The sequence below is a fragment of the Hyla sarda genome, chromosome 6 (assembly GCF_029499605.1).
Source record: "Hyla sarda isolate aHylSar1 chromosome 6, aHylSar1.hap1, whole genome shotgun sequence".
In the NCBI taxonomy this organism is placed as follows: domain Eukaryota; kingdom Metazoa; phylum Chordata; class Amphibia; order Anura; family Hylidae; genus Hyla; species Hyla sarda.
The window spans coordinates 49,240,585-49,268,096 of NC_079194.1; the positions used below are offsets into that span (position 1 = coordinate 49,240,585).

A 27,512-nucleotide genomic window follows, 5' to 3' on the forward strand; every position below is an offset into this window, starting at 1 on the left:
TGTTCCTAGCCTGTGTTCCAGACCTCCTGCCGTTGCCCCTGACTACGATCCTTGCTGCCTGCCCTGACCTTCTGCTACGTCCGACCTTGCTCTTGTCTACTCCCTTGTACCGCGCCTATCTTCAGCAGTCAGAGAGGTTGAGCCATTGCTGGTGGATACGACCTGGTTGCTACCGCCGCTGCAAGACCATCCCGCTTTGCGGCGGGCTCTGGTGAATACCAGTAGCAACTTAGAACCGGTCCACCAACACGGTCCACGCCAATCCCTCTCTGGCACAGAGGATCCACCACCACCCAGCCGAATCGTGACAATAGTCTATGGGATGCATGCACTATTTCTCCCGTTACTTTCTCTTGTCACAAAATAACATCCGTTATTAATAACAGGCTATGACGGGTTAAAACAGGTAATGTAAAAATTATAGACTATAATGGGATTTTGTAACGGCCATTAAACGGACGTTTTTAATGGTTTTATTTATAGGTCAATATAACGGATTTTTTAAACAGACATTTATTTAGTGTGAAAGCAGCCTTAGTTATATATGGATCTTTAGCCACCACATATCACCACACCACTAATAAAGTCCCCTGATGAATCGTATTTACCATACGGTGAAACGTGTTGGGACAGTACGCAATTCAAGCAATTCAAGTCGCTGTGATACAACCACACTTTTATAAATATCCACTTTTTTGTAAAATATATCAGTAGTGATTATAGTGTAAAAAAAGGACCCTCTTAACAATAGAGTAAGATGTACACATAGCATACATACGAACCCTGCTCAATACAGATACAGCTATATACACATTCATTCCCACATTAGCCCTGTAGAATACAGCTGGGAACTACAAGCAATGACAGATGGATGTTGTCTGAAATATTAAAGGATAGAGTCCTATGATATGTAAGTCAGTCTCGCAAGTGCATTATTAGTCTGTGTATCAACTAGCTTTGCAATTTTAATTTTTAAGGGTTATCGGGACTGAAATAAAAATGCTGTAAAAAATGGCTGCTTCAGTATCTGGCTCTAATCAGTAAAAAAAAACTACGGGACACAGGCACGACAATCCCTAAAAGTTTTATTATTAACCCCTAAAAGTTATATTATCACCAGAAGTGTGCACATAATTACACGCAGGTCTAACCTTGTACAATGACATCAAAGTCCTTTTCATCTTCGCCAGCAATGTTAGAGGCCACACAGGTATAGCGCCCGGTGTCTGACAGCTCTGCTTCATCTACATGGAGTTTATACCCATCAATTTGCACAGGACTCTCAGGAACAAGTGGCTGGAGTATTATAAAAAAATGTGAAGATTTATTTAAAAAAAAACTACAGGGTGATAATAAGCTTTACAGAGATATGGTAACTATGAACAGTATGTAATGGCCATTCCCTTACTTATGTTTCACACGCACCAAGTTGTCAATATACCATGCTGCTATACTGTTTGTATTTCTCATCTTATAATGTAACAGCGGATTCAGGAGACATATTTTTCACAATTTCAATATTTCATATAAATACCTGATATGTATAAAAGGAGCTATAGTTTTATAGTTTTAATAAAGAGATTAAACAGCTATAGTTACTACCAAAAGAAAAGCGTAGCAAGATACTGTATGCATTGATCAACATCACCATTATCTACAATTCTACTTGCACAACAAAATCACCTTAAAGGAGTAGTCCAGTGGTGACTCAGTGGTGAGCAACTTATCCCCTATCCTAAGGATAGGGGATAAGTTGCAGATCGCGGGGGGTCCGACCGCTGGGGCCCCCTGCGATCTCCTGTACGGAGCCCCAACAGCCCGCGGGAAGGGGGCGTGTCGACCTCCGCACGAGGCGGCGGCCGACACGCCCCCTCAATACAACTCTATGGCAGAGCCGAAGCGCTGCCTTCGGCAATCTCCGGCTCTGCCATAGAGATGTATTGAGGGGGCGTGTCGGCCGCCGCCTCGTGCGGGGGTCGACACCCGCTATCTGGGCCGAGAGCCGGGGCCCCATACAGAGAGATCGCAGGGGGCCCCAGCGGTCGGACCCCCCGCGATCTCAAACTTATCCCCTATCCTTAGGATAGGGGATAAGTTTTTCACCACTGGACTACCCCTTTAATACCCCACACCACTGCAAACCTATGGATCCATGAAGGTAGAATACCAACACCCCCAGAAGGTCATTGTGTTGCCAAAACATATGTTGGGCTGGCGCTCACATGGCTCCCTAGAAGAGCGTGATATTGGCGGCAGGACCCCTGCGATCAGACATCTTATGCCCTATCCTTTGGATAGGGGATAAGATGTCTAGGGGCAGAGTACCTCTTTAAGGTACAGTGTATACCACCAATGTCACGCTCTTCCAGGGAGCCATGGGAGCCCCAGCCCAACATATGTTTTGGCAACACAATGACCTTCTGATCTCCCTACTGCAACCGGCATTCGTTTAGAGTATTGGGTGCCGCGCCAGAGGCTTGTGATGCCACAGCCATGCCCGTTCATGATGTCATGGCCCCTCCTATAGATTTGCATTGACATCAAGAGCAGGGCGTGACTGTGACGTCACGAGCCTCTGACCCAAAATTTGCTCCGTGTACCAGATATCTGGGGTGCCGCAGCCAAGATCGTGGGGGTCTCCAGCGGCGGGACCCCCGTGATCAGACATCTTATACCCTATCCTTTGAATAGGGAATAAGATATCTAGGGGTGGAGTACCTCTTTAACCTTTTTTTTTTTGTGCCATTGCACTTTTTGTACTCACTGGGGGACATATATCAGCGTTGGTGTGATGTAGTAGAGATTTTAACCCTGATTGCTTGGTGTATTTTTTACACAGTTTCTCACAATTTACCAGAATGGTACATAGACTTGATAAATTCTGCACTAGGGGTGCGTTAACACAGCAAATATCTCACTGAATCTCTGCTTGCAGAATTCAGCAAGTGGAGATTCAGCCTGGCAGCCGGAGGTGGCGGTAGGACCGTGCGGCACTGCGCCGTCACATTGACGACTATGCAGTGCTCGCGGAATTCCGCTCAAAGAATGAACATGCTCTTTCTTTGAGTGGAACAATTTAAGCTGCTGAAATTGCTCAGTGTGAACGGGTCTCGCGGAAGATCCATTCACACTGATGTTAAAGTTCACCGCGCGTAATTCCACTAGCGGAATTCTGCCTGTGGAATTCTGCAGGAACTACGTAATCTGAATGCACCCTTATAGAAACCAGTGAGCTGCAGAGATTGGTTTAAGCTTTATGCTCTGGCATCTGACACATTTGTACGTGTCCTATTAGATGGTGTAGGTTTGCGCAAAAAATAAACTTCTAAATTTATTTTGCATAAATAATAAATATAGCCCCACTGTAAAAAGTGGTGTACTGTGCACCTAACAGTAGAAAACTTTGAAGGATGTTTTATCAAAAATTGTGCAAAAAATGCAATTGCGCAAAATTTGCAGGGACATTTATAACATTAAAGTGGTGTAAATCCATCAATAAATGTCCCCGACCAAGTTTATACTGCTCAAGAATACCATAATTATTTCTGTAATAAGTGACATAGCTTTCTAAGAAAAACAAGAACAGGAATATGTTGCGACTGACCTGCCCATCTTTGTACCATGTGACAGTGGCCATTGGGAACGCCTTCACTTCACATTCCAGAGTAAAGTTTGTATTAACTTTAACTTTCACCTGCTTGGAAAATGTTCCAACTTTACCAAGGTCATCTTTCCTGATTTGTGGTGGGACTAGAAAGAAGAGAAAGAGATAGGTAGTCAGTAGAGATGAGCGAATTTACAGTAAATTTGATTCGTCACGAACTTCTCGGCTCGGCAGTTGATAACTTTTCCTGCATAAATTAGTTCAGCTTTCAGGTGCTCCCGTGGGCTGGAAAAGGTGGATACAGTCCTAGGAGACTCTATCCTAGGACTGTAACCACCTTTTCCAGCCAACGGGAGCACCTGAAAGCTGAACTAATTTATGCAGGATAAGACATCAACTGCCGAGCCGAGAAGTTCGTGACAAATCGAATTTACTGTAAATTCGCTCATCTCTAGTAGTCAGTTTGAACAGATTGCATTTAATACTGTATATTATATTATGTTGTATTTGACATAACTTTACCATAGACGCTTAGCAGGTAGTGATGTTCATCTTCTCCTGCCTCATTGGACGCAATGCAGTTGTAGCTTCCAGAGTGGTCTTCTTGAGCCTTTAGAATCTGCAGAGTACGTCCACCTAAATATAGCACAAAGGTTAAGAAGAACATACATTTGCTTCATGGAATACATATTGCCTATATATGAAGGATACATAGTAACATAGTTCATAAGGTTGAAAAAAGACCAGAGTCTATCAAATCCAACCTATAACCCTAATGAGTCCCTACTGAGTTGATCCAGAGGAAGGCAAAAAAAAAAACTCATACTAGACGTAAAAATTCCTTCCCGACTCCAATATGGCATCAGAATAAATCCCTGGATTAAACCTTCTGTCCCTATAAATCTAGTATACATAACCTGTAATGTTATTACTCTCCAAAAATGCATCCAGACCCCTTTTGAACTCTTTTACCATGACCGCCTCCTCCGGGAGAGAATTCCATAGTCTCACTGCTCTTACAGTAAGGAACCCTTGTCTGTGCTGGTGTAGAAACCTTCTTTCCTCTAGACGTAGAGGATGCCCCCTTGTTATAGATACAGTCCTGGGCATAAATAGATCATGGGAGAGATCTCTGTACTGCCCCCTGATATATTTATACATAGTTATGAGGTCGCCCCTAAATCTTCTTTTTTCTTAACTAAATAACCCTAAGTCTGATAATCTTTCTGGGTACTGTAGTCCTCCTTTTCCCCATATGACTCTGGTTGCCCGTCTTTCAACCCTCTCCAGCTCCACTATATCTTTCTTGTACACTGGTGCCCAGTACTGTACACAATATTCTATGTGTGGTCTGACTAGTGATTTGTACAGCGGTAGAATTATTTCCTTGTCGTGGACATCTATGCCCCTATTGATGCACCCTATGATTTAATTTGCCTTGGCAGCAGCTGCCCGACACTGGTCACTACATCTAAATTTACTGCTAACTAAGACTCCTGAGTTCTTTTTCAAGTCAGTCATCCCAAGTGTTCTCCCATTTAATGCATAATCCCATTTTTTTCCCTCCCCATGTGCATTTCCTTACATATATCATTGATGAACCTCATATGCCACTTCTCAGCACAAACTTCCAACCTATCCAGATCCATTTGTAACAGTACACTGTCCTCTATTGTGATATCTACAGGGTGGGCCATTTATATGGATACACCTTAATAAAATAGGAATGGTTGGTGATATTAACTTCCTGTTTGTGGCACATTAGTATATGTGAGGGGGGAAACTTTTCAAGATGGGTGGTGACCATGGCGGCCATTTTGAAGTTGACCATTTTGAATCCAGCTTTAGTTTTTTCAATAGGAAGAGTGTCATGTGACACATCAAACTTATTGGGAATTTCACATGAAAAACAATTATGTGCTTGGTTTTAACGTAACTTTATTCTTTCATGAGTTATTTACAAGTTTCTGACCACTTATAAAATGTGTTCAATGTGCTGCCCATTGTGTTGCATTGTCAATGCAACCCTCTTCTTCCACTCTTCACACACTGATAGCAACACTGCAGGAGAAATGCTAGCACAGGCTTCCAGTATCCGTAGTTTCAGGTGCTGCAGAATGGGCAAAACAAAAATTGGAACAGGATTCTCAGTTTATGCAGAAGATTTTGTTCAGTGATGAGGCAAACTTTTATGTGAATGGTGAAGTTAACAAACAAAACCACCACTATTGGTCTGACACTAACCCACATTGGATAGATCCCTCCAAGACTGTTGGAACACAAAAACTGATGGTATGGTGAGGTATATGGGTACAAAGATAGTGGAGCCATTCTTCATCAATGGAAACCTCAAGGCCACTGGATATGCAAAATTGCTACATGATGATGTTTCCCTCTTTACGCACTGAAGCTGGCACGTTCCCTGAGTTTTTCCAGCAAGATGGTGACCACCACATTATGGGTGTGAGGTCCGAGCATTCCTAGATGAACAGTTTCCTGGAAAGCGGATTGGTCATCGTGGACCAACTGAATGGCCCCCAAGGTCTCCCGATCTGAACCCCTTAGACTTTTATCTTTGGGGTCATCTGAAGGCAACTGATACGAGATGTGCAGCACCTGAAACTACGGATACAGGAAGCCTGTGCTAGCATTTCTCCTGCGGTGTTGCTATCAGTGTGTGAAGAGTGGGAGAAGAGGGTTGCATTGACAATCCAACACAATGGGCAGCACATTGAACACATTTTATAAGTGGTCAGAAACTTGTAAATAACTCATGAAAGAATAAAGTTACGTTAAAACCAAGCACATCATTGTTTTTCGTGTGAATTTCCCAATAAGTTTGATGTGTCACATGACTCTCTTCCTATTGAAAAAACTAAAGTTGGATCCAAAATGGCAGAATTCAAAATAGCTGCCATGGTCACCACCCATCTTGAAAAGTTTCCCCCCTCACATATACTAATGTGCCACAAACAGGAAGCTAATATCACCAACCATTCCCACTTTATTAAGGTGTATCCATATAAATGGCCCCTCCCTGTACTATATACAGTGCACTGTCCTCTATTGTGTTAACCACTTTACATAGTTTAGTATCATCTGCAAATATTGCTACTTTACTATTCAACCCCTCTACAAGTTCATTAATGAATATATTAAATAGAATAGGACCCAAGACTGACCCCTGTGGTCCCCACTAGTAAGAGTCACCCAATCAGAATAAGTACCATTAATAACCAGCCTCTGTTTCCTATCACTGAGCCAGTTACTCACCCACTTGCACACATTTTCCCCAAGCCCAGTCCTTCTCATTTTATGAACCAACCTTTTATGTGGCACTGTATCAAATGCTTTGGAAAAAAACTGATATACAACATCCAGCGATTCCTCCTGGTCCAGTCTGGAGCTCACCTCCTCATAAAAGCTGATCAGGTTAGTTTGACAGGACCATTCCCTCATAAAGCCATGCTGATATGGGGTCATACATTTATTTTTATCAAGATACTCCAAAATAGCATCTCTTAGAAAACCCTCAAAGAATTTACATACAACAGATGTAAAACTGACAGGTCTATAATTCCCGGGGTCACCTTTTGACCCCTTTTCAAATATTGGCAACAAATTTGCTATGCACCTGTCCTGGGGAACAGACCCTGTTACTATTGAGTCCTTGAATATTAAAAATAGGGGTCTGTCTACCACATTACTTAATTCCTTTAGAACTCGGGGGAGAATGCCATCTGGGCCTGGTGATTTGTCTATTTTGATTTTTTGTAGGCGGCACTGTACTTCTTCCTGGGTTAGACAGGTGACCTGTACTGGGGAGTTTACCTTATCTTGCTGTATTTCACCTGGCATTATCTTTTCCTCAGTGAATACAGTGGAGAAGAATGTGTTTAATATATTTGCTTTTTCCTGATCCCTGTCGTTTTTCCTCATAATTTTTTAAAGAGCCAACACTTTCATTTTTAAACTTTTTGCTATTTATATAGTTAAAGAACATTTTGGGGTTAGTTTTACTTTCTTTGGCAATGAGTCTTTCTGTCTCAATTTTTGCGGCTTTTATCTGTTTTTTACATATTTTACTTTTTTCTCTATAGCTTTTTAATGCTTCCTCACTGCTGTCCTGTTTTAGTAGTTTAAATGCTTTATTTTTGTAATTTATTGCCCCCTTAACATTATTATTAATCAACATTGGTTTTTATTTTATTTCTGACCCTTTTATTCCCATAAGGTATATACCTCTTACAGTAAGAATTTAAAATATTTTTAAGTCTCCCATATAGTGTCAGTATTGTTTGTTTTTGAGGACATTATCCCATTTTATATTGTTAAGGGCTTCTCTGAGTTGATCAAACTTTGTCTTCCTAAAGTTCATTGTTTTTGTGGCCCCTCGAGAGGTTTCCTTATTGCAGAACCAGTTATAATGTATTATATTACGATCACTATTTCCTATGTGTCTTTCTACTTGCACCTTAGTTACTCTGTCAGGTCTGTTGGTTAATATTAAGTCTAGTAGGGCGCCCCCTCTGGTCGGGCCCTGCACCATTTGGGACAGATAATTGTCTTTAACTATAGTCAGAAACCTGTTTCCTTTATGATATTCAGAGGTCTCAGTCTCCCAATTTATATCAGGATTGTTAAAGTCCCCCATTATTATCACATCATTTTGATTTGCTGCCTTGTTTATTTGCTTCAGTAATTGATCTTCTGCCTCTTCCATTATGTTTTGTGGCTTATAGCAAACCCCTATCAGGATTTTTTTTATTTTTCTTTCCATATAACTCTTCCCCTCTATGTTGTAGGTTCCAACCACCCCCCCCCCCCCAGTCCCTAGTTTAAACACTCCTCCACCCTACTGGCCATGTTCTTCCCAAGCACAGCTGCCCCCTCCCCGCTGAGGTGCAGCCCGTCCCTACTGTAGAGCCAGTATTCAACAGCAAAGTTGGCCTAGTTCTTCATGAACCCAAACCCTTCCTTCTTACACTAGCTTCTGAGCCACTTGTTTACCTCCCTAATCTCCCGCTGCCTCTTTGGTGTGGCTCGTGGTACAGGTAATATTTCAGAAAATACTACCTTGGAGATCCTTGCCTTAAGCTTGTGATACCACTGAGTAACATCCAGTATAGGTATACACTGGATAATTTCATTTAAAAAAATGTATCTCTTTTATTTATAAATATCATGGCTTATAAAAAAAAACAGACCACTAGAAGTCCCCATACCATCCAGAACATCATCCTGTCCGGCTGCAGCATCATCTTTGTCCCAGCTAAAGCACAGGCTGAGATAAAAGTCCAGGAGAGTGCAGGTGGGACTAACACTCCTCTGTGCTGACTCCTGTCCTATAAGACTGCAGCATGAAAACTGAAAGGATGGGGTTACAGAGCAGCCTGCAGTGATTGGATTAAAAGACCCAGAACAGCACAGAAGATTCAAGGAGGAAGTGAATGCATGGTGAGTGAGCAGTGGATGTCATAATGAGTGAGCAGCAGGGCAGAAGGGATTTGTGAGCCAAATACAAAAGCTAGACACATAATAAGACATGTAAAGCATCTTCATGACTTAGTGAATAACATATACAAGCATTATTTTTTCTGTGATATGACAGGTACACTTCAAACAATGGAAATGAGATGACATACCCAATCTAGAGGCCAATCAGAAAACTACAACACAGGTGATATCTGAACTGAAAATAGTCTTAATAGAAATCATCCCCAACTCTTTAGTGCAGACAGCTCCTCTGCATAACTATGTGTCCTCAGGGTTACGGACCACAGAAATACGTCCCATATTTAAGGTTTTTTTTTTATAAAATATTTGTTAAAACTAAATTTACCTGGAAGAATTCTGATATTATCCTTTGAGTGAACTTGAAACCCATCTTTATACCAAGTAATGGAGGCCGGAGGATGGGAATTAACATCACAGGATAGTGACACTGAGCTGCGGAGAATCACGGATAGTTCCTCAGGGGAGTCTTTAGATTTTGCACCAAAGATTGTTGGAGAAACTGTAAAATAACCGGTGTGAAAACATATTTTTTCTGTCCTACAAAGCTTATTGAAATTCATAAATTTACAAGAAATCACTGAATGGGGTAGCAACCAGAAGTTTGCAGCTGTCTATTGCTATAGGCAGGGGCTTAAAGGGGTACTCCCGTGGAAAACTTTTTTTTTTTATCAACTGGAGACAGAAAGTTAAGCAGACTTGTAAATCACTTCTATTAAAAAATCTTAATCCTTCCAGTACTTTATAAGCGCTGTATACTAAGGAGAAATCCATAAAAGAAATGCATTTCCTGTGATGTCATGACCACAGTGCTCTCTACTGACCTCTGCTGTCCATTTTAGAAACAGTCCAGAGCAGCATATGTTTGCTATGGGGATTTTCTTCTGCTCTGGACAGTTCCTAAAATGAACAGCAGAGGTCAGCAGAGAGCACTGTGGTCATGACATAAGAGGAAATGCATTTATTTTTTGGATTTCTCTTTAGTATACAGCCCCTAAAAAGTACAGGAAGGATTAAGATTTTTTAATAGAATTGATTTAAAAATCTGTTTAACTTTCTGGGACCAGTTGATTTAAAAAAAAAGTTTTCCGCGGGAGTACCCCTTTAACCCCTTAAGGACCGGAGGTTTTTCCGTTTTTGCATTTTCGTTTTTTGCTCCTTGCCTTTAAAAAATCATAACTCTTTCAAATTTACACCTAAAAATCCATATGATGGCTTATTTTTTGCGCCACCAATTCTACTTTGTAAAGACGTCAGTCATTTTGCCCAAAAATCTATGGTGAAGCGGGAAAAAAAATCATTGTGCGACAAAATTGAAAAAAAAAACGCTGTTTTGTAACTTTTGGGGGCTTCCGTTTCTACGTAGTACATTTTTCGGTAAAAATGACACCTGATATGTATTCTGTAGGTCCATACGATTAAAATGATACCCTACTTATATAGGTTTGATTTTGTCGGACTTCTGGAAAAAATCATAACTACATGCAGGAAAATTAATACGTTTAAAATTGTCATCTTCTGACCCCTATAACTTTTTTATTTTTCCGTGTATGGGGCGGTATGAGCGCTCATTTTTTGCGCCGTGATCTGAAGTTTTTAACGGTACCATTTTTGCATTGATAGGACTTATTGATTTTTATTCATTTTGAAATGATATAAAAAGTGACCAAAAATGCACTATTTTGGACTTTGGAATTTTTTTGCGCGCACGCCATTGACCGAGCGGTTTAATTAATGATATATTTTTATAATTAGGACATTTCCGCACGCGGTGATACCATATATGTTTATTTTTATTTTTATTTACACTGTGTTTTTTTTTTTATTGGAAAAGGTGGGTGATTCAAACTTTTAATAGGGGAGGAGTTAAATGATCTTTATTCACTTTTTTTTTTCACTTTTTTTTTGCAGTGTTATAGGTCCCATAGGGACCTATAACACTGCACACACTGATCTTCTATGCTGATCACTGGTTTCTCATTAGAAACCAGTGATCAACGATTCTGCCGCATGACTGCTCATGCCTGGATCTCAGGCACTGAGCAGTCATTCGGCGATCGGACAGCGAGGAGGCAGGAAGGGGCCCTCCCGCTGTCCTGTCAGCTGTTCGGGATGCCGCGATTAGCCGCGGCTATCCTGAACAGCCCGACTGAGCTAGCCGGGAACTTTCACTTTCACTTTTAGCCGCGCGGCTCAGCTTTGAGCGCGCGGCTAAAGGGTTAATAGCGCGCGGCGCCGCGATCGGCGCTGCGCGCTATTAGAGGGGGGTCCCGGCTTCACTATGACGCCGGGCCCGCCATGATATGACGCGAGGTTACTGTGTAACCCCGCGTTATATCAGAAGAGCAGGACCAAGGACGTACCGGTACGTCCTTGGTCCTTAAGGGGTTAAAGAGGTTATCCAGGAATAGAAAAACCGAGCTAATTTCTTTCAAAAACAGCTCCATGTTTGTCTCCAGGTTGGGTGTGGTATTACAACTTGGCTCCATCCACTTCAATGGAACTGAGCTGCAGAACCACACCCAACCTGAAGATAGACGAGAAGCTGTTTTTGAAACAAATTAGCTCTATTTTTTTCTATTCCTGGATAACCACTTTAATTATTGAGGGTGCAGAGGTAACAGTCGCATTAGGGCCCTGGTGCCTAGGGGGGCCCAAAGGCACCTCTGTCCCATAAGAAAACACCAGTAGTATATCTGGCTATAGGTGGTGTTTACCAGATAGTATTTATCTCTCCTAGAGCACCATAGCAAAAAGAGATGGGAACAACATCTAGTTACAGGACACAAAAATAGCAGCATAACTAGCAATAACCCCTTCATGACCAGGACAATTTTTATTATTGCGTTTTAATTTTCACCATCTAAATGCTATAACTTTCTTATTTTTCCATCTACAGAGCCATATGAAGGCTTGTTTTTTGCGGGACTAATTGTACTTTCCATATACACCTTTATTGTTACCATAAAATGTACTGCGAAACTGAAAAAAAAAGTATTTGTGGGGCGAGATTTAAAAAAATAAATAAAAAAATAGCAATTTTGCGGGATGTCCCTTTTATGCTGTTATGGTAAAATCGTCATGTTATCTGTATTCTGTGGGTCAGTAGGGTTACAATGATACCCAACTGATATAGCTTTTGCTTTATTAGAGCACTTTAAAAAAAATATATTTTTCTTTAAAAGTACCGTATTTTTCGCCGTATAAGACGCACTTTTTCTTCCCCAAAACTGGGGGTAAAAAGTCGGTGCGTCTTATACGGCGAATACACCCCTATCGCGGAGGTCCCTGCGGCCATCAACGGCCGGGACCCGCGGCTAATACAGGACATCACCGATCGCGGTGATGCCCTGTATTAACCCTTCAGACGCGGTGATCAAAGTTGACCGCCGCGTCTGAAGGGAAAGTGACACTAACCCGGCTGTTCAGTCGGGCTGTCCGGGACCGCCGCGATTTCACCGCGGCGGTCCCGAACAGCCCGACTGAATAGCCGGGTTAGTGCTTACAGGACACCGGGAGGGACCTTACCTGCCTCCTCGTGTCTTCTCCGTTCAGGGATCCCCTGTATGGCCGGCGCTCTCCTTCCTCGTCATCACGTCGTTGCGTACGTGCGTCGGCGTGCGTAACGACGTAATGGCGGCGACGTAGAGCGAGGATACCCGGCCAGCAGCTGAGACGTTCCAGAGCGACGGGGACATGGCGGCAGCGATGGAGCGACATCCAGGGCAGCGGTGACGGGTCCGGAGCGGCGGGGACACGTGAGTATTAAATCCTATGCAGTGGTCTTCAATCTGCGGACCTCCCGATGTTGCAAAACTACAACTCCCAACATGCCCGGACAGCCAACGGCTGTCCTGGCATGCTGGGAGTTGTAGTTTTGCAACATCTGGAGGTCCGCAGGTTGAAGACCAATATTGGGTTCAAAATCTTTATTTTTTTAGATTTTTCCCCTAAAAATTGGGTGTGTCTTATACGCTGGTGCGTCCTATAGGACGAAAAATACGGTAAATATGCCCTATACTGATCCGTATCAGCGTTTTATTTTTCCATCTAAAGGCGCTGCGTAAAGGCTCATTTTTTGGCACTGCGTCCTGTAGACTATATAGGTACCAATTCAATTTATATGGGACTTCTCGATTGCTTTTTATAAATAGTTTTCTGATATATGATGTGACCAAAAATCATCAATTTCCGTGTTTGGTATTTTTTTCCATTAACGCTGTTTATCACTTTATATTTTAATTGTTCAGACAATTCCGCATGCCGCCATACCAAAAATGTTACGTTCTTCTCTTGTTTAGATAATTTTTTTTATTTGGAAAATGTGAAAATTGGGAGCAATTGAAATTTTTATTATGGAGGAATTTTTTTTAAAATTTGTAAAAATATGGTTCATTTAAAGGAGATGCGCAGCCATAGAAACTTACGCGGATAGGTCGATAAGTGTCTGATCACGGGGGGATCCGAACCACTGGGACCCCCCCCCCCCCCCGCGATCTCCTGTACGGGGCCCGGCTCTCCCGTGCAGAGAGGCGTGTTGACTTCCATGTATCTCTGTGGAAGAGGCAGAGATGCTGCATTTGTAGGGTCCCCGTACGGGAGATCGTGGTGGTCCCAGCGGTCGAATTCCCGCGATCAGACACATATACCCTATCCTGCGGATAGGGGCTTAGTGTCTAAGACTGCAGTACTCCTTTAAAGGGGTATCCAGGAAAAAACTTTTTTATATATATATCAACTGGCTCCAGAAAGTTAAACAGATTTGTAAATTACTTCTATTAAAAAAATCTTAACCCTTTCAGTACTTATGAGCTTCTGAAGTTAAGGTTGTTCTTTTCTGTCTAAATCCTCTCTGATGACACATGTCTCGGGAAACGCCCAGTTCAGAAGAGGTTTGCTATGGGGATTTGCTTCTAAACTGGGCGTTTCCCGAGACACGTGTCATCAGAGAGCACTTAGACAGAAAAGAACAACCTTAACTTCAGAAGCTCATAAGTACTGAAAGGATTAAGATTTTTTAATAGAAGTAATTTACAAATCTGTTTAACTTTCTGGAGCCAGTTGATATATAAAAAAAAGTTTTTTCCTGGTTGCACAATCATCAACCTCCTTCAAGGTGCTAGTGCCGTGTTTCCCAACCAGTGTGCTACAGCTGTTACAAAACTACAACTCCCAGCATGCCCGGACAGCCTTCGGCTGTCCGGGCATGCTGGGAGTTGTAGTTTTGCAACAGCTGGAGGCACACTGGTTAGGAAACACTTATCTAGTGTATATGCCCACTGTACGGCAAAGTGGTCCATGCTGTTTCCTCCCCTGTATTGAGATTGGATGGATAGCGCTGTATATCTCTGTATTGTATCCAATGTGACTGAATACGAAATGACACTCACCCATTACGCTGAGGCTAAACCTTCTGCTTTTGTCGCCTGCTGAATTGGAAGCAATGCAAACGTACGTTCCCGCATCCGAGACCGCTGCGCCATGAACATGAAACGTCTGTCCTCCATGTCCCAGTCTATGATGACTGTCCGAATGCAAAGGTTCCCCATCCTTTACCCATGTCAGCTGCGGGGCAGGATTTCCTGGATGAAGATATAGGGTTAAATTATCATTCATTTCAACACCCAGCTACGGACATTATAAAGAGATACAGATACAAAACTGAAATAAAGTGTTGTCCTCATCCAATGGTTTGTGTGTGCCTAACACTGAGTAAGTATGAATTTACATCATCCCCTACAGGAGTTACTAAACTAAAGCATTGACCACACCTTCACACTGCGGAATATCCATGGCGATTTCTGTGGAAGAATTCCGTCAGAAATTCTGCCGTAATTTAATGACTATTGAGAGAAAGAAGAGAGGGCTCAACCTACATAATGGCCCTGATTTACTAAGAGTGTTGTGTAGGATTCTTTGTGGGTTTTAATTCCCTACAATTTATTTTCCACGGTATTTACTAAGGTTTCCCAACATTTTCCACTTTCCCTACACTTTGCTTTTTTTTTTTAACACATGATCTGATCTGTCAGGTTTTCCTCAGCTCAAATCCACCATATTTTATGTGGAAACCTTAGTAAATATGTTGGGTTTTTTTTGTGAAAATGTCGGGAACACGCCCCTTTTCAAGACCACGCCCATTTTCCCCTGCAGTCACGCCCCTTTTCCGGGTTTCCTTAGCAAAATGAAGAGTTAGTCTTTTTTTTTTCAATTCTGGGGCAAATTCTGGGGCAAAATCTGGCGCAGACACAATTTCTGGCGCAATGCGATAGAATCTGGCGCACAACCCGACAAAACACGTCGGGTTTGCAATAGTAAATGAGGGACAATATGTTAATAGGGGTGCTATCTAACAGCAAAAGGCACACAATTTGTAACAGAGAAGATGATATACTGTATAAAGTGCGCACCCAAATCAAATAATAGAAAAATAAGTTACATCTTGATTATGCAATCCACATGCAGTTACAAAAGGGGACAAATAACATTTAAAAACAATTAAAAAAAGCTCAGTAACGAGCCAAACACCACAACTAGGGGAGGGACCATGAACCCCCTAAACCCCTACCCTGCCCTGTAGATGATACCACAATATTTTACCAATGCTCCAAAAGGATATATAGAAAAATTACAATAAGTGGGATACGAAAAGGAAAAAAAGAAGAACTAGCTGCCCAAATACACAAAGGGGGAGATTTATCAAAACCTGTGCAGAGGAAGAGTGGTGCAGTTGCCCATAGCAACCAATCAGATTGCTTCTTTCATTTTCCACAGGCCTCTAAAGAGGCCTGTGGAAAATGAAAGAAGCAATCTGATTGGTTGCTATGGGCAACTGCACCACTCTTCCTCTGCACAGGTTTTGATAAATCTCCCCCAAAGTGTCATAATAAATACACAATGATAATAATTATAATATAAGGCAAACCACAGACGAAGGAGCAGATGTTCAAATAAATGCAGGGCAGGGTGATTGGAACCCCACGCGTTCCGTCACTCTGGGGTAACTACATATTGTAAGACATCTAATAATAAGATCTAGTAGTATGATTACCTGTTACTTCACATGAAAGGGTCACATCACTGTTCTCTTTTACCTTTACATCTTCCATAGTATTCCCAGTAAATCTCGGAGGCACTAAATATAAATTATACACATGAGAACTGCTGGTGCAATATGGAGACAATACATTAAAATGGACTTTTAAGGTTTTGGTGGAATGTGCTGGATGTGTTGAGTTTTTGAATACAAAAATGACAATGTAAATGGAAAAATGGTAATTGTGAAAGGGTAAATACAGTGACCCCCCGACCTACGATGGCCCCGACATACGATAATTTCAACATGCGATGGTCTCTCAGAGGCAGCATCAACATACGATGCTTTTTTTATGTCGGGGCCATCGTATAAACGGCTATCCGGCAGCGCAGACTGCTTCAGCTGCCGCCGGATAGCCGTTTACGGTGCCCCGTGTGGTCCGGTGATGTCTCTTACCTGTCCTCGGGGCTCCAGCGCGTCCTCTTCGGGATCCCCTGCATCGCCGGCGCTCTCCATCGTCGTCATCACGTCGCTGCGCACGCCTTGCCGGAGCGTCGGGGACACCACGGGGACGCGGCGACAGCGATGGACGGCGACATCCCGGGCAGCGGTGACGAGCGGTGACGGTCCGGAGCGGCGGGGACAGGTGAGTACAACTTCTTCTAACAGTGGTCTACAACCTGCGGACCTCCAGATGTTGCAAAACTACAACACCCAGCATGCCCGGACAGCCGTTGGCTGTCCGGGCATGCTGGGTGTTGTAGTTTTGCAACATCTGGAGGTCCGCAGGTTGTAGACCACTGTCCTATACTTTACATTGCACGGATCCCTCAAGATGCGATGGTTTCACCAAACGATGGTCCATTTGGAACAGATTACCATCGTATGTTGAGGGACCACTGTATAATGTTGTAGCAGCAGGACACACATTGGGGGAGATTTATCAAGACCTGTACTGAGGAAAAGTTGCCCATAGAAACCTATCAGATCACTTCTTTTATTTTTCAAAAGCCTTTTAAAAAATGAAAGAAGTGATTTGATTGGTTGCTACGGGCAACTGGTTGACTTTTCCTTTGCACAAGTTTTGATGAATCTCCTCCAGTGACTCCATAGCCCACAGTGGAGATAAATATGTGAATAAGTTCCTCTCAAGAAGGCGCTGGTACCCGGAGAAGGAAATAAACTTCTTTATTAGCAACGCGTTTCGACCCCGAACCGGGATCTTCGTCATGCCTGGCGAAGATCCCGGTTCGGGATCGAAACGTGTTGCTAATAAAGAAGTTTATTTCAATCTCCGGGTACCAGCGCCTTCTTGAGAGGAACTTGTTCACATATTTATCTCCATTGCTATCCACCGGACCGACGGACGTCACACCGGGTTGTTCCTCGTGGCAGCGGTTTCCCTCGATTTCCTGCAAATAGACGCTACTGTAGGTGTTGTGCTCTGAGCGCAACACCTAGGGGTAAGAACCCATCTTTGCGTTATCTCTTTCATTTTTTTAAACGATCCTCACTAGGGGCGCACCTCCTGTTTTTTCTCGTTTATATATTATCCATAGCCCACAGTGAACAGTCTGTGATATTGTTACGCCGAGCGCTCCGGGTCCCCGCTCCTCCCCGGAGCGCTCGCTTCTCTCTCGCTACCGCAGCGCTCCGGGCAGCTCCACTGACCCGGTGCGCTGCGATACCGTCTCCAGCCGGGATGCGATTCGCGATGCGGGTAGCACCCGCTCGCGATGCGGGTAGCACCCGCTCGCGATGCGCATCCCGGCTCCCGTACCTGACTCGCTCTCCGTCTGTCCTGTCCCGGCGCGCGCGGCCCCGCTCCCTAGGGCGCGCGCGCGCCGGGTCTCTGCGATTTAAAGGGCCACTGCACCGCTGATTGGCGCAGTGGTTCCAATTAGTGTGTTCACCTGTGCACTCCCTATTTATACCTCACTTCCCCTTCACTCCCTCGCCGGATCTTGTTGCCATTGTGCCAGTGAAAGCGTTTCCTTGTGTGTTCCTAGCCTGTGTTCCAGACCTCCTGCCGTTGCCCCCGACTACGATCCTTGCTGCCTGCCCCGACCTTCTGCTACGTCCGACCTTGCTTCTGTCTACTCCCTTGTACCGCGCCTATCTTCAGCAGTCAGAGAGGTTGAGCCGTTGCTAGTGGATACGACCTGGTCACTACCGCCGCAGCAAGACCATCCCGCTTTGCGGCGGGCTCTGGTGAAAACCAGTAGTGACTTAGAACCGATCCACTAGCACGGTCCACGCCAATCCCTCTCTGGCACAGAGGATCCACTACCTGCCAGCCGGCATCGTGACAGTAGATCCGGCCATGGATCCCGCTGAAGTTCCTCTGCCAGTTGTCGCCGACCTCACCACGGTGGTCGCCCAGCAGTCACAACAGATAGCGCAACAAGGCCAACAGCTGTCTCAACTGACCGTGATGCTACAGCTGCTACTACCACAGCTTCAGCAATCATCTCCTCCGCCAGCTCCTGCACCTCCTCCGCAGCGAGTGGCCGCTTCTGGTCTACGACTATCCTTGCCGGATAAATTTGATGGGGACTCTAAATTCTGCCGTGGTTTTCTTTCCCAATGTTCCCTGCACTTGGAGATGATGTCGGACCAGTTCCCTACTGAAAGGTCTAAGGTGGCTTTCGTAGTCAGCCTTCTGTCTGGAAAAGCTCTGTCATGGGCCACACCGCTCTGGGACCGCAATGACCCCGTCACTGCCTCTATACACTCCTTCTTCTCGGAAATTCGAAGTGTCTTTGAGGAACCTGCCCGAGCCTCTTCTGCTGAGACTGCCCTGTTGAACCTGGTCCAGGGTAATTCTTCCGTTGGCGAGTACGCCGTACAATTCCGTACTCTTGCTTCAGAATTATCCTGGAATAATGAGGCCCTCTGCGCGACCTTTAAAAAAGGCCTATCCAGCAACATTAAAGATGTTCTGGCCGCACGAGAAATCCCTGCTAACCTACATGAACTCATCCATCTTGCCACTCGCATTGACATGCGTTTTTCCGAAAGGCGTCAGGAGCTCCGCCAGGATATGGACTTTGTTCGCACAAGGCGTTTTTTCTCCCCGGCTCCGTACCATACGTTTCCGCACGGAGCCCCTTCTAATGTGCATCGGACCTCATCACGAGAAGATTGCATTTTTGGTCCTCCCCAATTGCACTTCCGAAATCCTCCTTGGACTACCCTGGCTTCAACTCCATTCCCCAACCCTGGATTGGTCCACTGGGGAGATCAAGAGTTGGGGGCCCTCTTGTTTCAAGGACTGCCTAAAACCGGTTCCCAGTACCCCTTGCCGTGACTCTGTGGTTCCCCCTGTAACCGGTCTCCCTAAGGCCTATATGGACTTTGCGGATGTTTTTTGCAAAAAACAAGCTGAGACTCTACCTCCTCACAGGCCTTATGATTGTCCTATTGACCTCCTCCCGGGCACTACTCCACCCCGGGGCAGAATCTATCCTCTGTCCGCCCCAGAGACTCTTGCTATGTCGGAGTACATCCAGGAAAATTTAAAAAAAGGCTTTATCCGTAAATCCTCCTCTCCTGCCGGAGCCGGATTTTTCTTTGTGTCCAAAAAAGATGGCTCTCTACGTCCTTGCATTGACTACCGCGGTCTTAATAAAATCACGGTAAAGAACCGCTACCCCCTACCCCTCATCTCTGAACTCTTTGATCGCCTCCAAGGTGCCCACATCTTTACCAAACTGGACTTAAGAGGTGCTTATAATCTCATCCGCATCAGAGAGGGGGATGAATGGAAAACGGCATTTAACACTAGAGATGGACACTTTGAGTATCTGGTCATGCCCTTTGGCCTGTGCAACGCCCCTGCCGTCTTCCAAGACTTTGTTAATGAAATTTTTCGTGATCTCTTATACTCCTGTGTTGTTGTATATCTGGACGATATCCTGATTTTTTCTGCCAATCTAGAAGAACACCGCCAGCATGTCCGTATGGTTCTTCAGAGACTTCGTGACAATCAACTTTATGCCAAGATAGAGAAATGTCTGTTTGAATGCCAATCTCTTCCTTTCCTAGGATACTTGGTCTCTGGCCAGGGACTACAAATGGATCCAGACAAACTCTCTGCCGTCTTAGATTGGCCACGCCCCTCCGGACTCCGTGCTATCCAACGTTTTTTGGGGTTCGCCAATTATTACAGGCAATTTATTCCACATTTTTCTACCGTTGTGGCCCCTATCGTGGCTTTAACCAAAAAAAATGCCAATCCCAAGTCTTGGCCTCCTCAAGCGGAAGACGCCTTTAAACGGCTCAAGTCTGCCTTTTCTTCGGCTCCCGTGCTCTCCAGACCTGACCCATCTAAACCCTTCCTATTGGAGGTTGATGCCTCCTCTGTAGGAGCTGGAGCGGTCCTTCTACAAAAAAATTCTTCCGGGCATGCTGTTACTTGTGGTTTTTTTTTCTAGGACCTTCTCTCCGGCGGAGAGGAACTACTCCATCGGGGATCGAGAGCTTCTAGCCATTAAATTAGCACTTGAGGAATGGAGGCATCTGCTGGAGGGATCAAGATTTCCAGTTATTATTTACACCGATCACAAGAACCTCTCCTATCTCCAGTCTGCCCAACGGCTGAATCCTCGCCAGGCCAGGTGGTCTCTGTTCTTTGCCCGATTTAATTTTGAAATTCACTTTCGGCCTGCCGATAAGAACATTAGGGCCGATGCTCTCTCTCGTTCCTCGGATGCCTCGGAAGTTGAACTCTCTCCGCAACACATCATTCCTCCTGACTGCCTGATTTCCACTTCTCCAGCCTCCATCAGGCAAACTCCTCCAGGAAAGACCTTCGTCTCTCCACGCCAACGCCTCGGAATCCTCAAATGGGGTCACTCCTCCCATCTCGCAGGTCATGCAGGCATCAAGAAATCTGTGCAACTCATCTCTCGCTTCTATTGGTGGCCGACTCTGGAGACGGATGTCGTGGACTTTGTGCGAGCCTGCACTGTCTGTGCCCGGGATAAGACTCCTCGCCAGAAGCCCGCTGGTTTTCTTCATCCTCTGCCTGTCCCTGAGCAGCCTTGGTCTCTGATTGGTATGGATTTTATTACAGACCTACCCCCATCCCGTGGCAACACTGTTGTTTGGGTGGTCGTTGATCGATTCTCCAAGATGGCACATTTCATCCCTCTTCCTGGTCTTCCTTCAGCGCCTCAGTTGGCTAAACAATTTTTTGTACACATTTTTCGTCTTCACGGGTTGCCCACACAGATAGTCTCGGATAGAGGCGTCCAATTCGTGTCAAAATTCTGGAGGGCTCTCTGTAAACAACTCAAGATTAAATTAAACTTTTCTTCTGCATATCATCCTCAATCCAATGGACAAGTAGAAAGAATTAACCAGGTCTTGGGTGATTATTTACGACATTTTGTTTCCTCCCGCCAGGATGATTGGGCAGATCTTCTACCATGGGCCGAATTCTCGTATAACTTTAGAGTCTCTGAATCTTCCTCCAAATCCCCATTTTTCGTGGTGTACGGCCGTCACCCTCTTCCCCCCCTCCCTACTCCCTTGCCCTCTGGTTTGCCCGCTGTAGATGAAGTGACTCGTGATCTTTCCACCATATGGAAAGAGACCCAAGATTCTCTTTTACAGGCTTCATCTCGCATGAAAAAGTTTGCCGATAAGAAAAGAAGAGCTCCCCCCATTTTTGCTCCCGGAGACAAGGTATGGCTCTCCGCTAAATATGTCCGCTTTCGTGTCCCCAGTTACAAACTGGGTCCACGCTATCTTGGTCCTTTCAAAGTCTTGTGCCAAATTAATCCCGTCTCTTACAAACTTCTTCTTCCTCCTTCTCTCCGTATTCCTAATGCCTTTCATGTCTCTCTTCTTAAACCACTCATCATCAACCGTTTCTCTCCCAAATTAGTTTCTCCCACTCCTGTCTCCGGTTCTTCTGACGTCTTCTCAGTGAAAGAGATACTGGCCTCCAAGACGGTCAGAGGAAAAAGGTTCTTTTTGGTGGATTGGGAGGGCTGTGGACCTGAAGAGAGATCCTGGGAACCTGAGGACAACATCCTAGACAAAAGTCTGCTCCTCAGGTTCTCAGGCTCTAAGAAGAGGGGGAGACCCAAGGGGGGGGGTACTGTTACGCCGAGCGCTCCGGGTCCCCGCTCCTCCCCGGAGCGCTCGCTTCTCTCTCGCTACCGCAGCGCTCCGGGCAGCTCCACTGACCCGGTGCGCTGCGATACCGTCTCCAGCCGGGATGCGATTCGCGATGCGGGTAGCACCCGCTCGCGATGCGCATCCCGGCTCCCGTACCTGACTCGCTCTCCGTCTGTCCTGTCCCGGCGCGCGCGGCCCCGCTCCCTAGGGCGCGCGCGCGCCGGGTCTCTGCGATTTAAAGGGCCACTGCGCCGCTGATTGGCGCAGTGGTTCCAATTAGTGTGTTCACCTGTGCACTCCCTATTTATACCTCACTTCCCCTTCACTCCCTCGCCGGATCTTGTTGCCATTGTGCCAGTGAAAGCGTTTCCTTGTGTGTTCCTAGCCTGTGTTCCAGACCTCCTGCCGTTGCCCCCGACTACGATCCTTGCTGCCTGCCCCGACCTTCTGCTACGTCCGACCTTGCTTCTGTCTACTCCCTTGTACCGCGCCTATCTTCAGCAGTCAGAGAGGTTGAGCCGTTGCTAGTGGATACGACCTGGTCACGACCTTCTCCCACTCCTGTCTCCGGTTCTTCTGACGTCTTCTCAGTGAAAGAGATACTGGCCTCCAAGACGGTCAGAGGAAAAAGGTTCTTTTTGGTGGATTGGGAGGGCTGTGGACCTGAAGAGAGATCCTGGGAACCTGAGGACAACATCCTAGACAAAAGTCTGCTCCTCAGGTTCTCAGGCTCTAAGAAGAGGGGGAGACCCAAGGGGGGGGGTACTGTTACGCCGAGCGCTCCGGGTCCCCGCTCCTCCCCGGAGCGCTCGCTTCTCTCTCGCTACCGCAGCGCTCCGGGCAGCTCCACTGACCCGGTGCGCTGCGATACCGTCTCCAGCCGGGATGCGATTCGCGATGCGGGTAGCACCCGCTCGCGATGCGCATCCCGGCTCCCGTACCTGACTCGCTCTCCGTCTGTCCTGTCCCGGCGCGCGCGGCCCCGCTCCCTAGGGCGCGCGCGCGCCGGGTCTCTGCGATTTAAAGGGCCACTGCGCCGCTGATTGGCGCAGTGGTTCCAATTAGTGTGTTCACCTGTGCACTCCCTATTTATACCTCACTTCCCCTTCACTCCCTCGCCGGATCTTGTTGCCATTGTGCCAGTGAAAGCGTTTCCTTGTGTGTTCCTAGCCTGTGTTCCAGACCTCCTGCCGTTGCCCCCGACTACGATCCTTGCTGCCTGCCCCGACCTTCTGCTACGTCCGACCTTGCTTCTGTCTACTCCCTTGTACCGCGCCTATCTTCAGCAGTCAGAGAGGTTGAGCCGTTGCTAGTGGATACGACCTGGTCACTACCGCCGCAGCAAGACCATCCCGCTTTGCGGCGGGCTCTGGTGAAAACCAGTAGTGACTTAGAACCGATCCACTAGCACGGTCCACGCCAATCCCTCTCTGGCACAGAGGATCCACTACCTGCCAGCCGGCATCGTGACAGGTATGCTATGGTGTAATGCACACTAGCTGTGGTTTTGGGTGACAATAATGGACAGTTCGTGATTAAGGTTAACCACCACGCTCCAAGGTGTAGACAGTTCTCCTGGGCCAAGCGCTGGGGACAATAATGACCACAGACACAGGGTTAGGGAAAACAACCTTTTACTGAGGCATGAATTATGGTAAAATCCTTTACAGTACAGATCAGAGCAGGGGAAGTGCAGAGTAACCCTGTCGCCTTGCTGGGACTTGTAGTTGCTTTCACTGAACTGAATGATGGCTGCTATGAACTCTAGACTTTAGATTGCAGGCTTTCGATTGGTGACCAATATTATCCCAATATTATCCCATACAGGAACTGTAGCTGTGCGATGGGGTGCATGTGAATGACGTGGCTGCAGACTTTTGACTTCTCCTTAGGTCTCCTTGAGATTACCACAGACTTCTCCCAGCTCCTCTCCACACTGTACCTCAGCTCACACTCAACTCTCCCAACTATAAGACTGAACAACTCCCCCCCTTACACTACATAAAGACTAGGCTAGGGGGCATCAGGATCATATGGTTTACTCTGCATAACTTCCCTTAAAGATACAGTAACACGGATAAACATTTGTATAATACAAAATCACAAAATAGTATAAAGCAATATACTACCCTGAAGTAGTGGACCCAGAACAGTGACACTAGCAGGGCCTGAGACAACATTTACCTGACAGGACAACATCCTGTACTGAGTCACCACAAGTCTATTGGCCTTCCAGCAATTCTATAGATCGTTCGCTTTAGTGGCTATGAAAGTGAATTCTGCCTCCACAACAACATCATGTTATGCAGTAAGCTGGGGAACAAGCTGTTTATCTCATGACTAAGGATCTGTTCCCATCTGTATTGGAGGCTCTATTCTACTTCCAATAGTTTTTAGTAGCAGTAAAAATACAATGCATAAAGGACAGGTGCAGCCGTCAAAAGTTTTTCAAAGTTATCATACACAAAAACAACAGGGTTTTCATATACATAACAAACCAGGAACTAAAACAACAAACAGTTCATTGTGTGAAAGTGGTGGAATACCTCGTGAGGCAGACCCCCATGAGGTATACTACTAAATCTTGTGGGTGTTACGACAATAAGATACGTGCCACTTTGTAAGTCAGCGGAGATGAGAAATAAAGCTGTGAAGCCTCTGCCCAACTAGTGCAATAAACAAGGGAGGGAAAGGGGAGTAGGCGCAATCATCCGGTAGAATGAAAGGGGATAGAACAATAAGTACAAGGTCTTTTTTTTTTTTTATATATCTCTACAATAGGGAGAGTTAATCCAATGTTGCCATCTACGGTAGAATCTAGCCATGTTCCCTGAGCCCAAGGCCAGCATTTTTTCGAAGGAGTAGGTAGTGTTAATATTACCAAGAAGTTCTTCTGCTGAGGGAGTTTTGTCAGTTTTCCATCTACAAGTTAACAATTTTTTAGCTATATTACAAATAATACAGAGGATATCCCGATTTGCGGGAGGAACTGTGTGAAGGCCTTCAAAAAGTAAAAACATACTAGGTGCCCAGGGGACAGGATCTCCACAGACTTCTCTCACCAATTGTTCGGAATAAACCCAGATCGGCTGGATGAGCAGACTGGATGAGCAGATATGATAGAGGGTGCCCCTACATCCACATTTGCACCAGTACGAATCCAAGGAAGTAGGATATGCTCTAGCAATTTTATCCGGGGTAAAATACTATCTTAATAATGTTTTGTACACTGATTCAATATGGGAGGAGCATTGAAAAGCCTTACGAATGCATTTAAAGGCATGTTGCCAGTCTTCAATGTCTACTATAGTGGTTAGGTCTTTTTCCCACATTCTCAGGGGGTAGGTTTTCACACAGATGTTTGACTGCACATAGGAAACATAAAATAGTTTAAGACTCTTCATGGGTGAAACAAACAGAGTAAGAGTGAATTTATCCACTCTTATATTAGCGGGGAGCAGGGTTTGAAGAAAAAAATCAGTATGAGCTATTTTATAAATTTCACTTAGGCACTAAATAGTTTGTAACTTACCCTCAGAGTATAGGTGTCTTACTTGAGTGATGCCAGATATCCACTGGCCTAGAGCTAAGTCAGGAAGGGAGGACAGCACCAGAGAAATGGGAAGATCCAAAACATCGGGGGATGGAGGTACCGCCATAGCTTTCCGATAGAGGACCAAGGCATGAAATGAGGCCTTGAGCACAGGGTTAGCTAGGTGGGGAGTCGGGACGGCCCAAGCTGGTGTGAGAAGGAGATCATACAATCTTTAAGGGGAGCATTGAACAACTACATTGACATGGTCTGAAATGGCAGGAGGTACCTCCTGCCATTTCAGACCACGTCAATGTAAAATGTTTAAGGGGAGGCCAGTGGGTTCTCTATAGCTACCCATGGTGAGTCAAACACCATACACCACCACTTTTTCAACATTGCAACCAACGTAGCTACATAGTAGCTTGACATTTGGTACCCCAATTCTGCCTGCTTGTGGTGACCTAGCAATGATCGTAGCAGCCAGCCATGGCTTCTTCCCCGCCCAAACAAATTTAGATAGAATAGCTTGTATTTTTTGAAAAAAGCTACTGGGTAGGGAGTAGTGTTGAGCGGCATAGGCCATATTCGAATTTGCGATATTTCGCGAATATATGGACGAATATTCGATAGGGAGGGTTCTGAAAAGATATAGGAGCTTGGGAAGCATGAATATTATAAATGTCGCTACCCTGCCTATCCACGATATGTAAGATTTGGAAAAAGTCAGTGCATCTTTCTCCAACTCAGCCAACAGGGAGACATATTTTGCGGTATATAATGTAAAGTGTGGATATGTAACATGTACTCCTAAAAGTTAGATTGCAAAAAGGAGTCGGTTTCCAGGGAAAGATTAAGCAAAAGGATCTGGGTTTTAGAGTTGTTAAGGTGATAATAAGACAGTGAGCCATATTCCTCTATTCTCTTTAAGACGGCAGGGAGGGAGATTGTGGGATTGGTTAGGGACAGAAGGATGTCGCCGGCATATAAGGAGATGATATCTTCAGTAGGGGCCAAGTGGATGCCGGAAATGTGGGGATCATCTTGCAAAGTTCATACAAGTGGTTCCAGGGATAGTATATAGTAAGGGGGAAAGGGGACAATCCTGCCGTGATCTATTGGTAATAGAAAACTCAGAGGACATGTGTGGTGTCTGGGTGGTGTGAGGTGAGGTGTAGGGGCAGATGGTGTTAACCATTTTGTGTTTGTGACGCCAGGGAGTGGTGTGCCTATGTAACCACCTGAAGGTAAACCCGTTATTCCTAGGTTAAGCAGGGGTGAATAATAGTCCAAGGCCGGGTTAAGGTAAAGGGTAGCTTTACTGAGGTTAAGCAAGTATAACAGTCTTTACAGGGCAGTAAGGTTCTCAGAGAGGTGACCAGTAACACGAGGGACCTCGCAGCTTGCTGGTACTTGCAGTGACTTGACAGACTCTAACGCAGCCACGCTAACTATAACTGACTTGACTGAAGATAGTGACAGCAGACAAAGATGACTTGACTTACTAACTTACGGCTGCAATTTAGGCTTGAGGCCTCCAGGTGTGCTGGACACTGGCTCTGAGATGTCTGGACTGGACTTGACCTCAGCAGAAAGTGAAACACAAGAGAGTGATTGTAGTACCTCCCCCTCTTATAAAGGGGGCTGAGCAAGGAGCCCATAGGCCAACTGCGGGTCACCTGGTGCTCTCTGGGTAA

General features: G+C 45.3%; 1 protein-coding gene across 3 annotated transcripts in view; it reads right to left on the reverse strand.

Annotated features, from left to right (window-relative positions):
* The window catches only part of HMCN1 (hemicentin 1), a 443,635-nt gene that overhangs the window by 182,446 nt on the left and 233,677 nt on the right, over positions 1-27,512 (reverse strand). For all 3 annotated transcript variants that reach the window (XM_056523646.1, XM_056523647.1, XM_056523648.1), the window contains 6 exons: positions 16,170-16,253; positions 14,509-14,700; positions 9,447-9,620; positions 4,127-4,240; positions 3,605-3,750; positions 1,152-1,296 (listed from right to left, as the gene is read on the reverse strand). In XM_056523646.1, the coding sequence (XP_056379621.1) occupies positions 1,152-1,296; positions 3,605-3,750; positions 4,127-4,240; positions 9,447-9,620; positions 14,509-14,700; positions 16,170-16,253 (855 nt within the window). The remainder of the gene's footprint in view (positions 1-1,151; positions 1,297-3,604; positions 3,751-4,126; positions 4,241-9,446; positions 9,621-14,508; positions 14,701-16,169; positions 16,254-27,512) is intronic.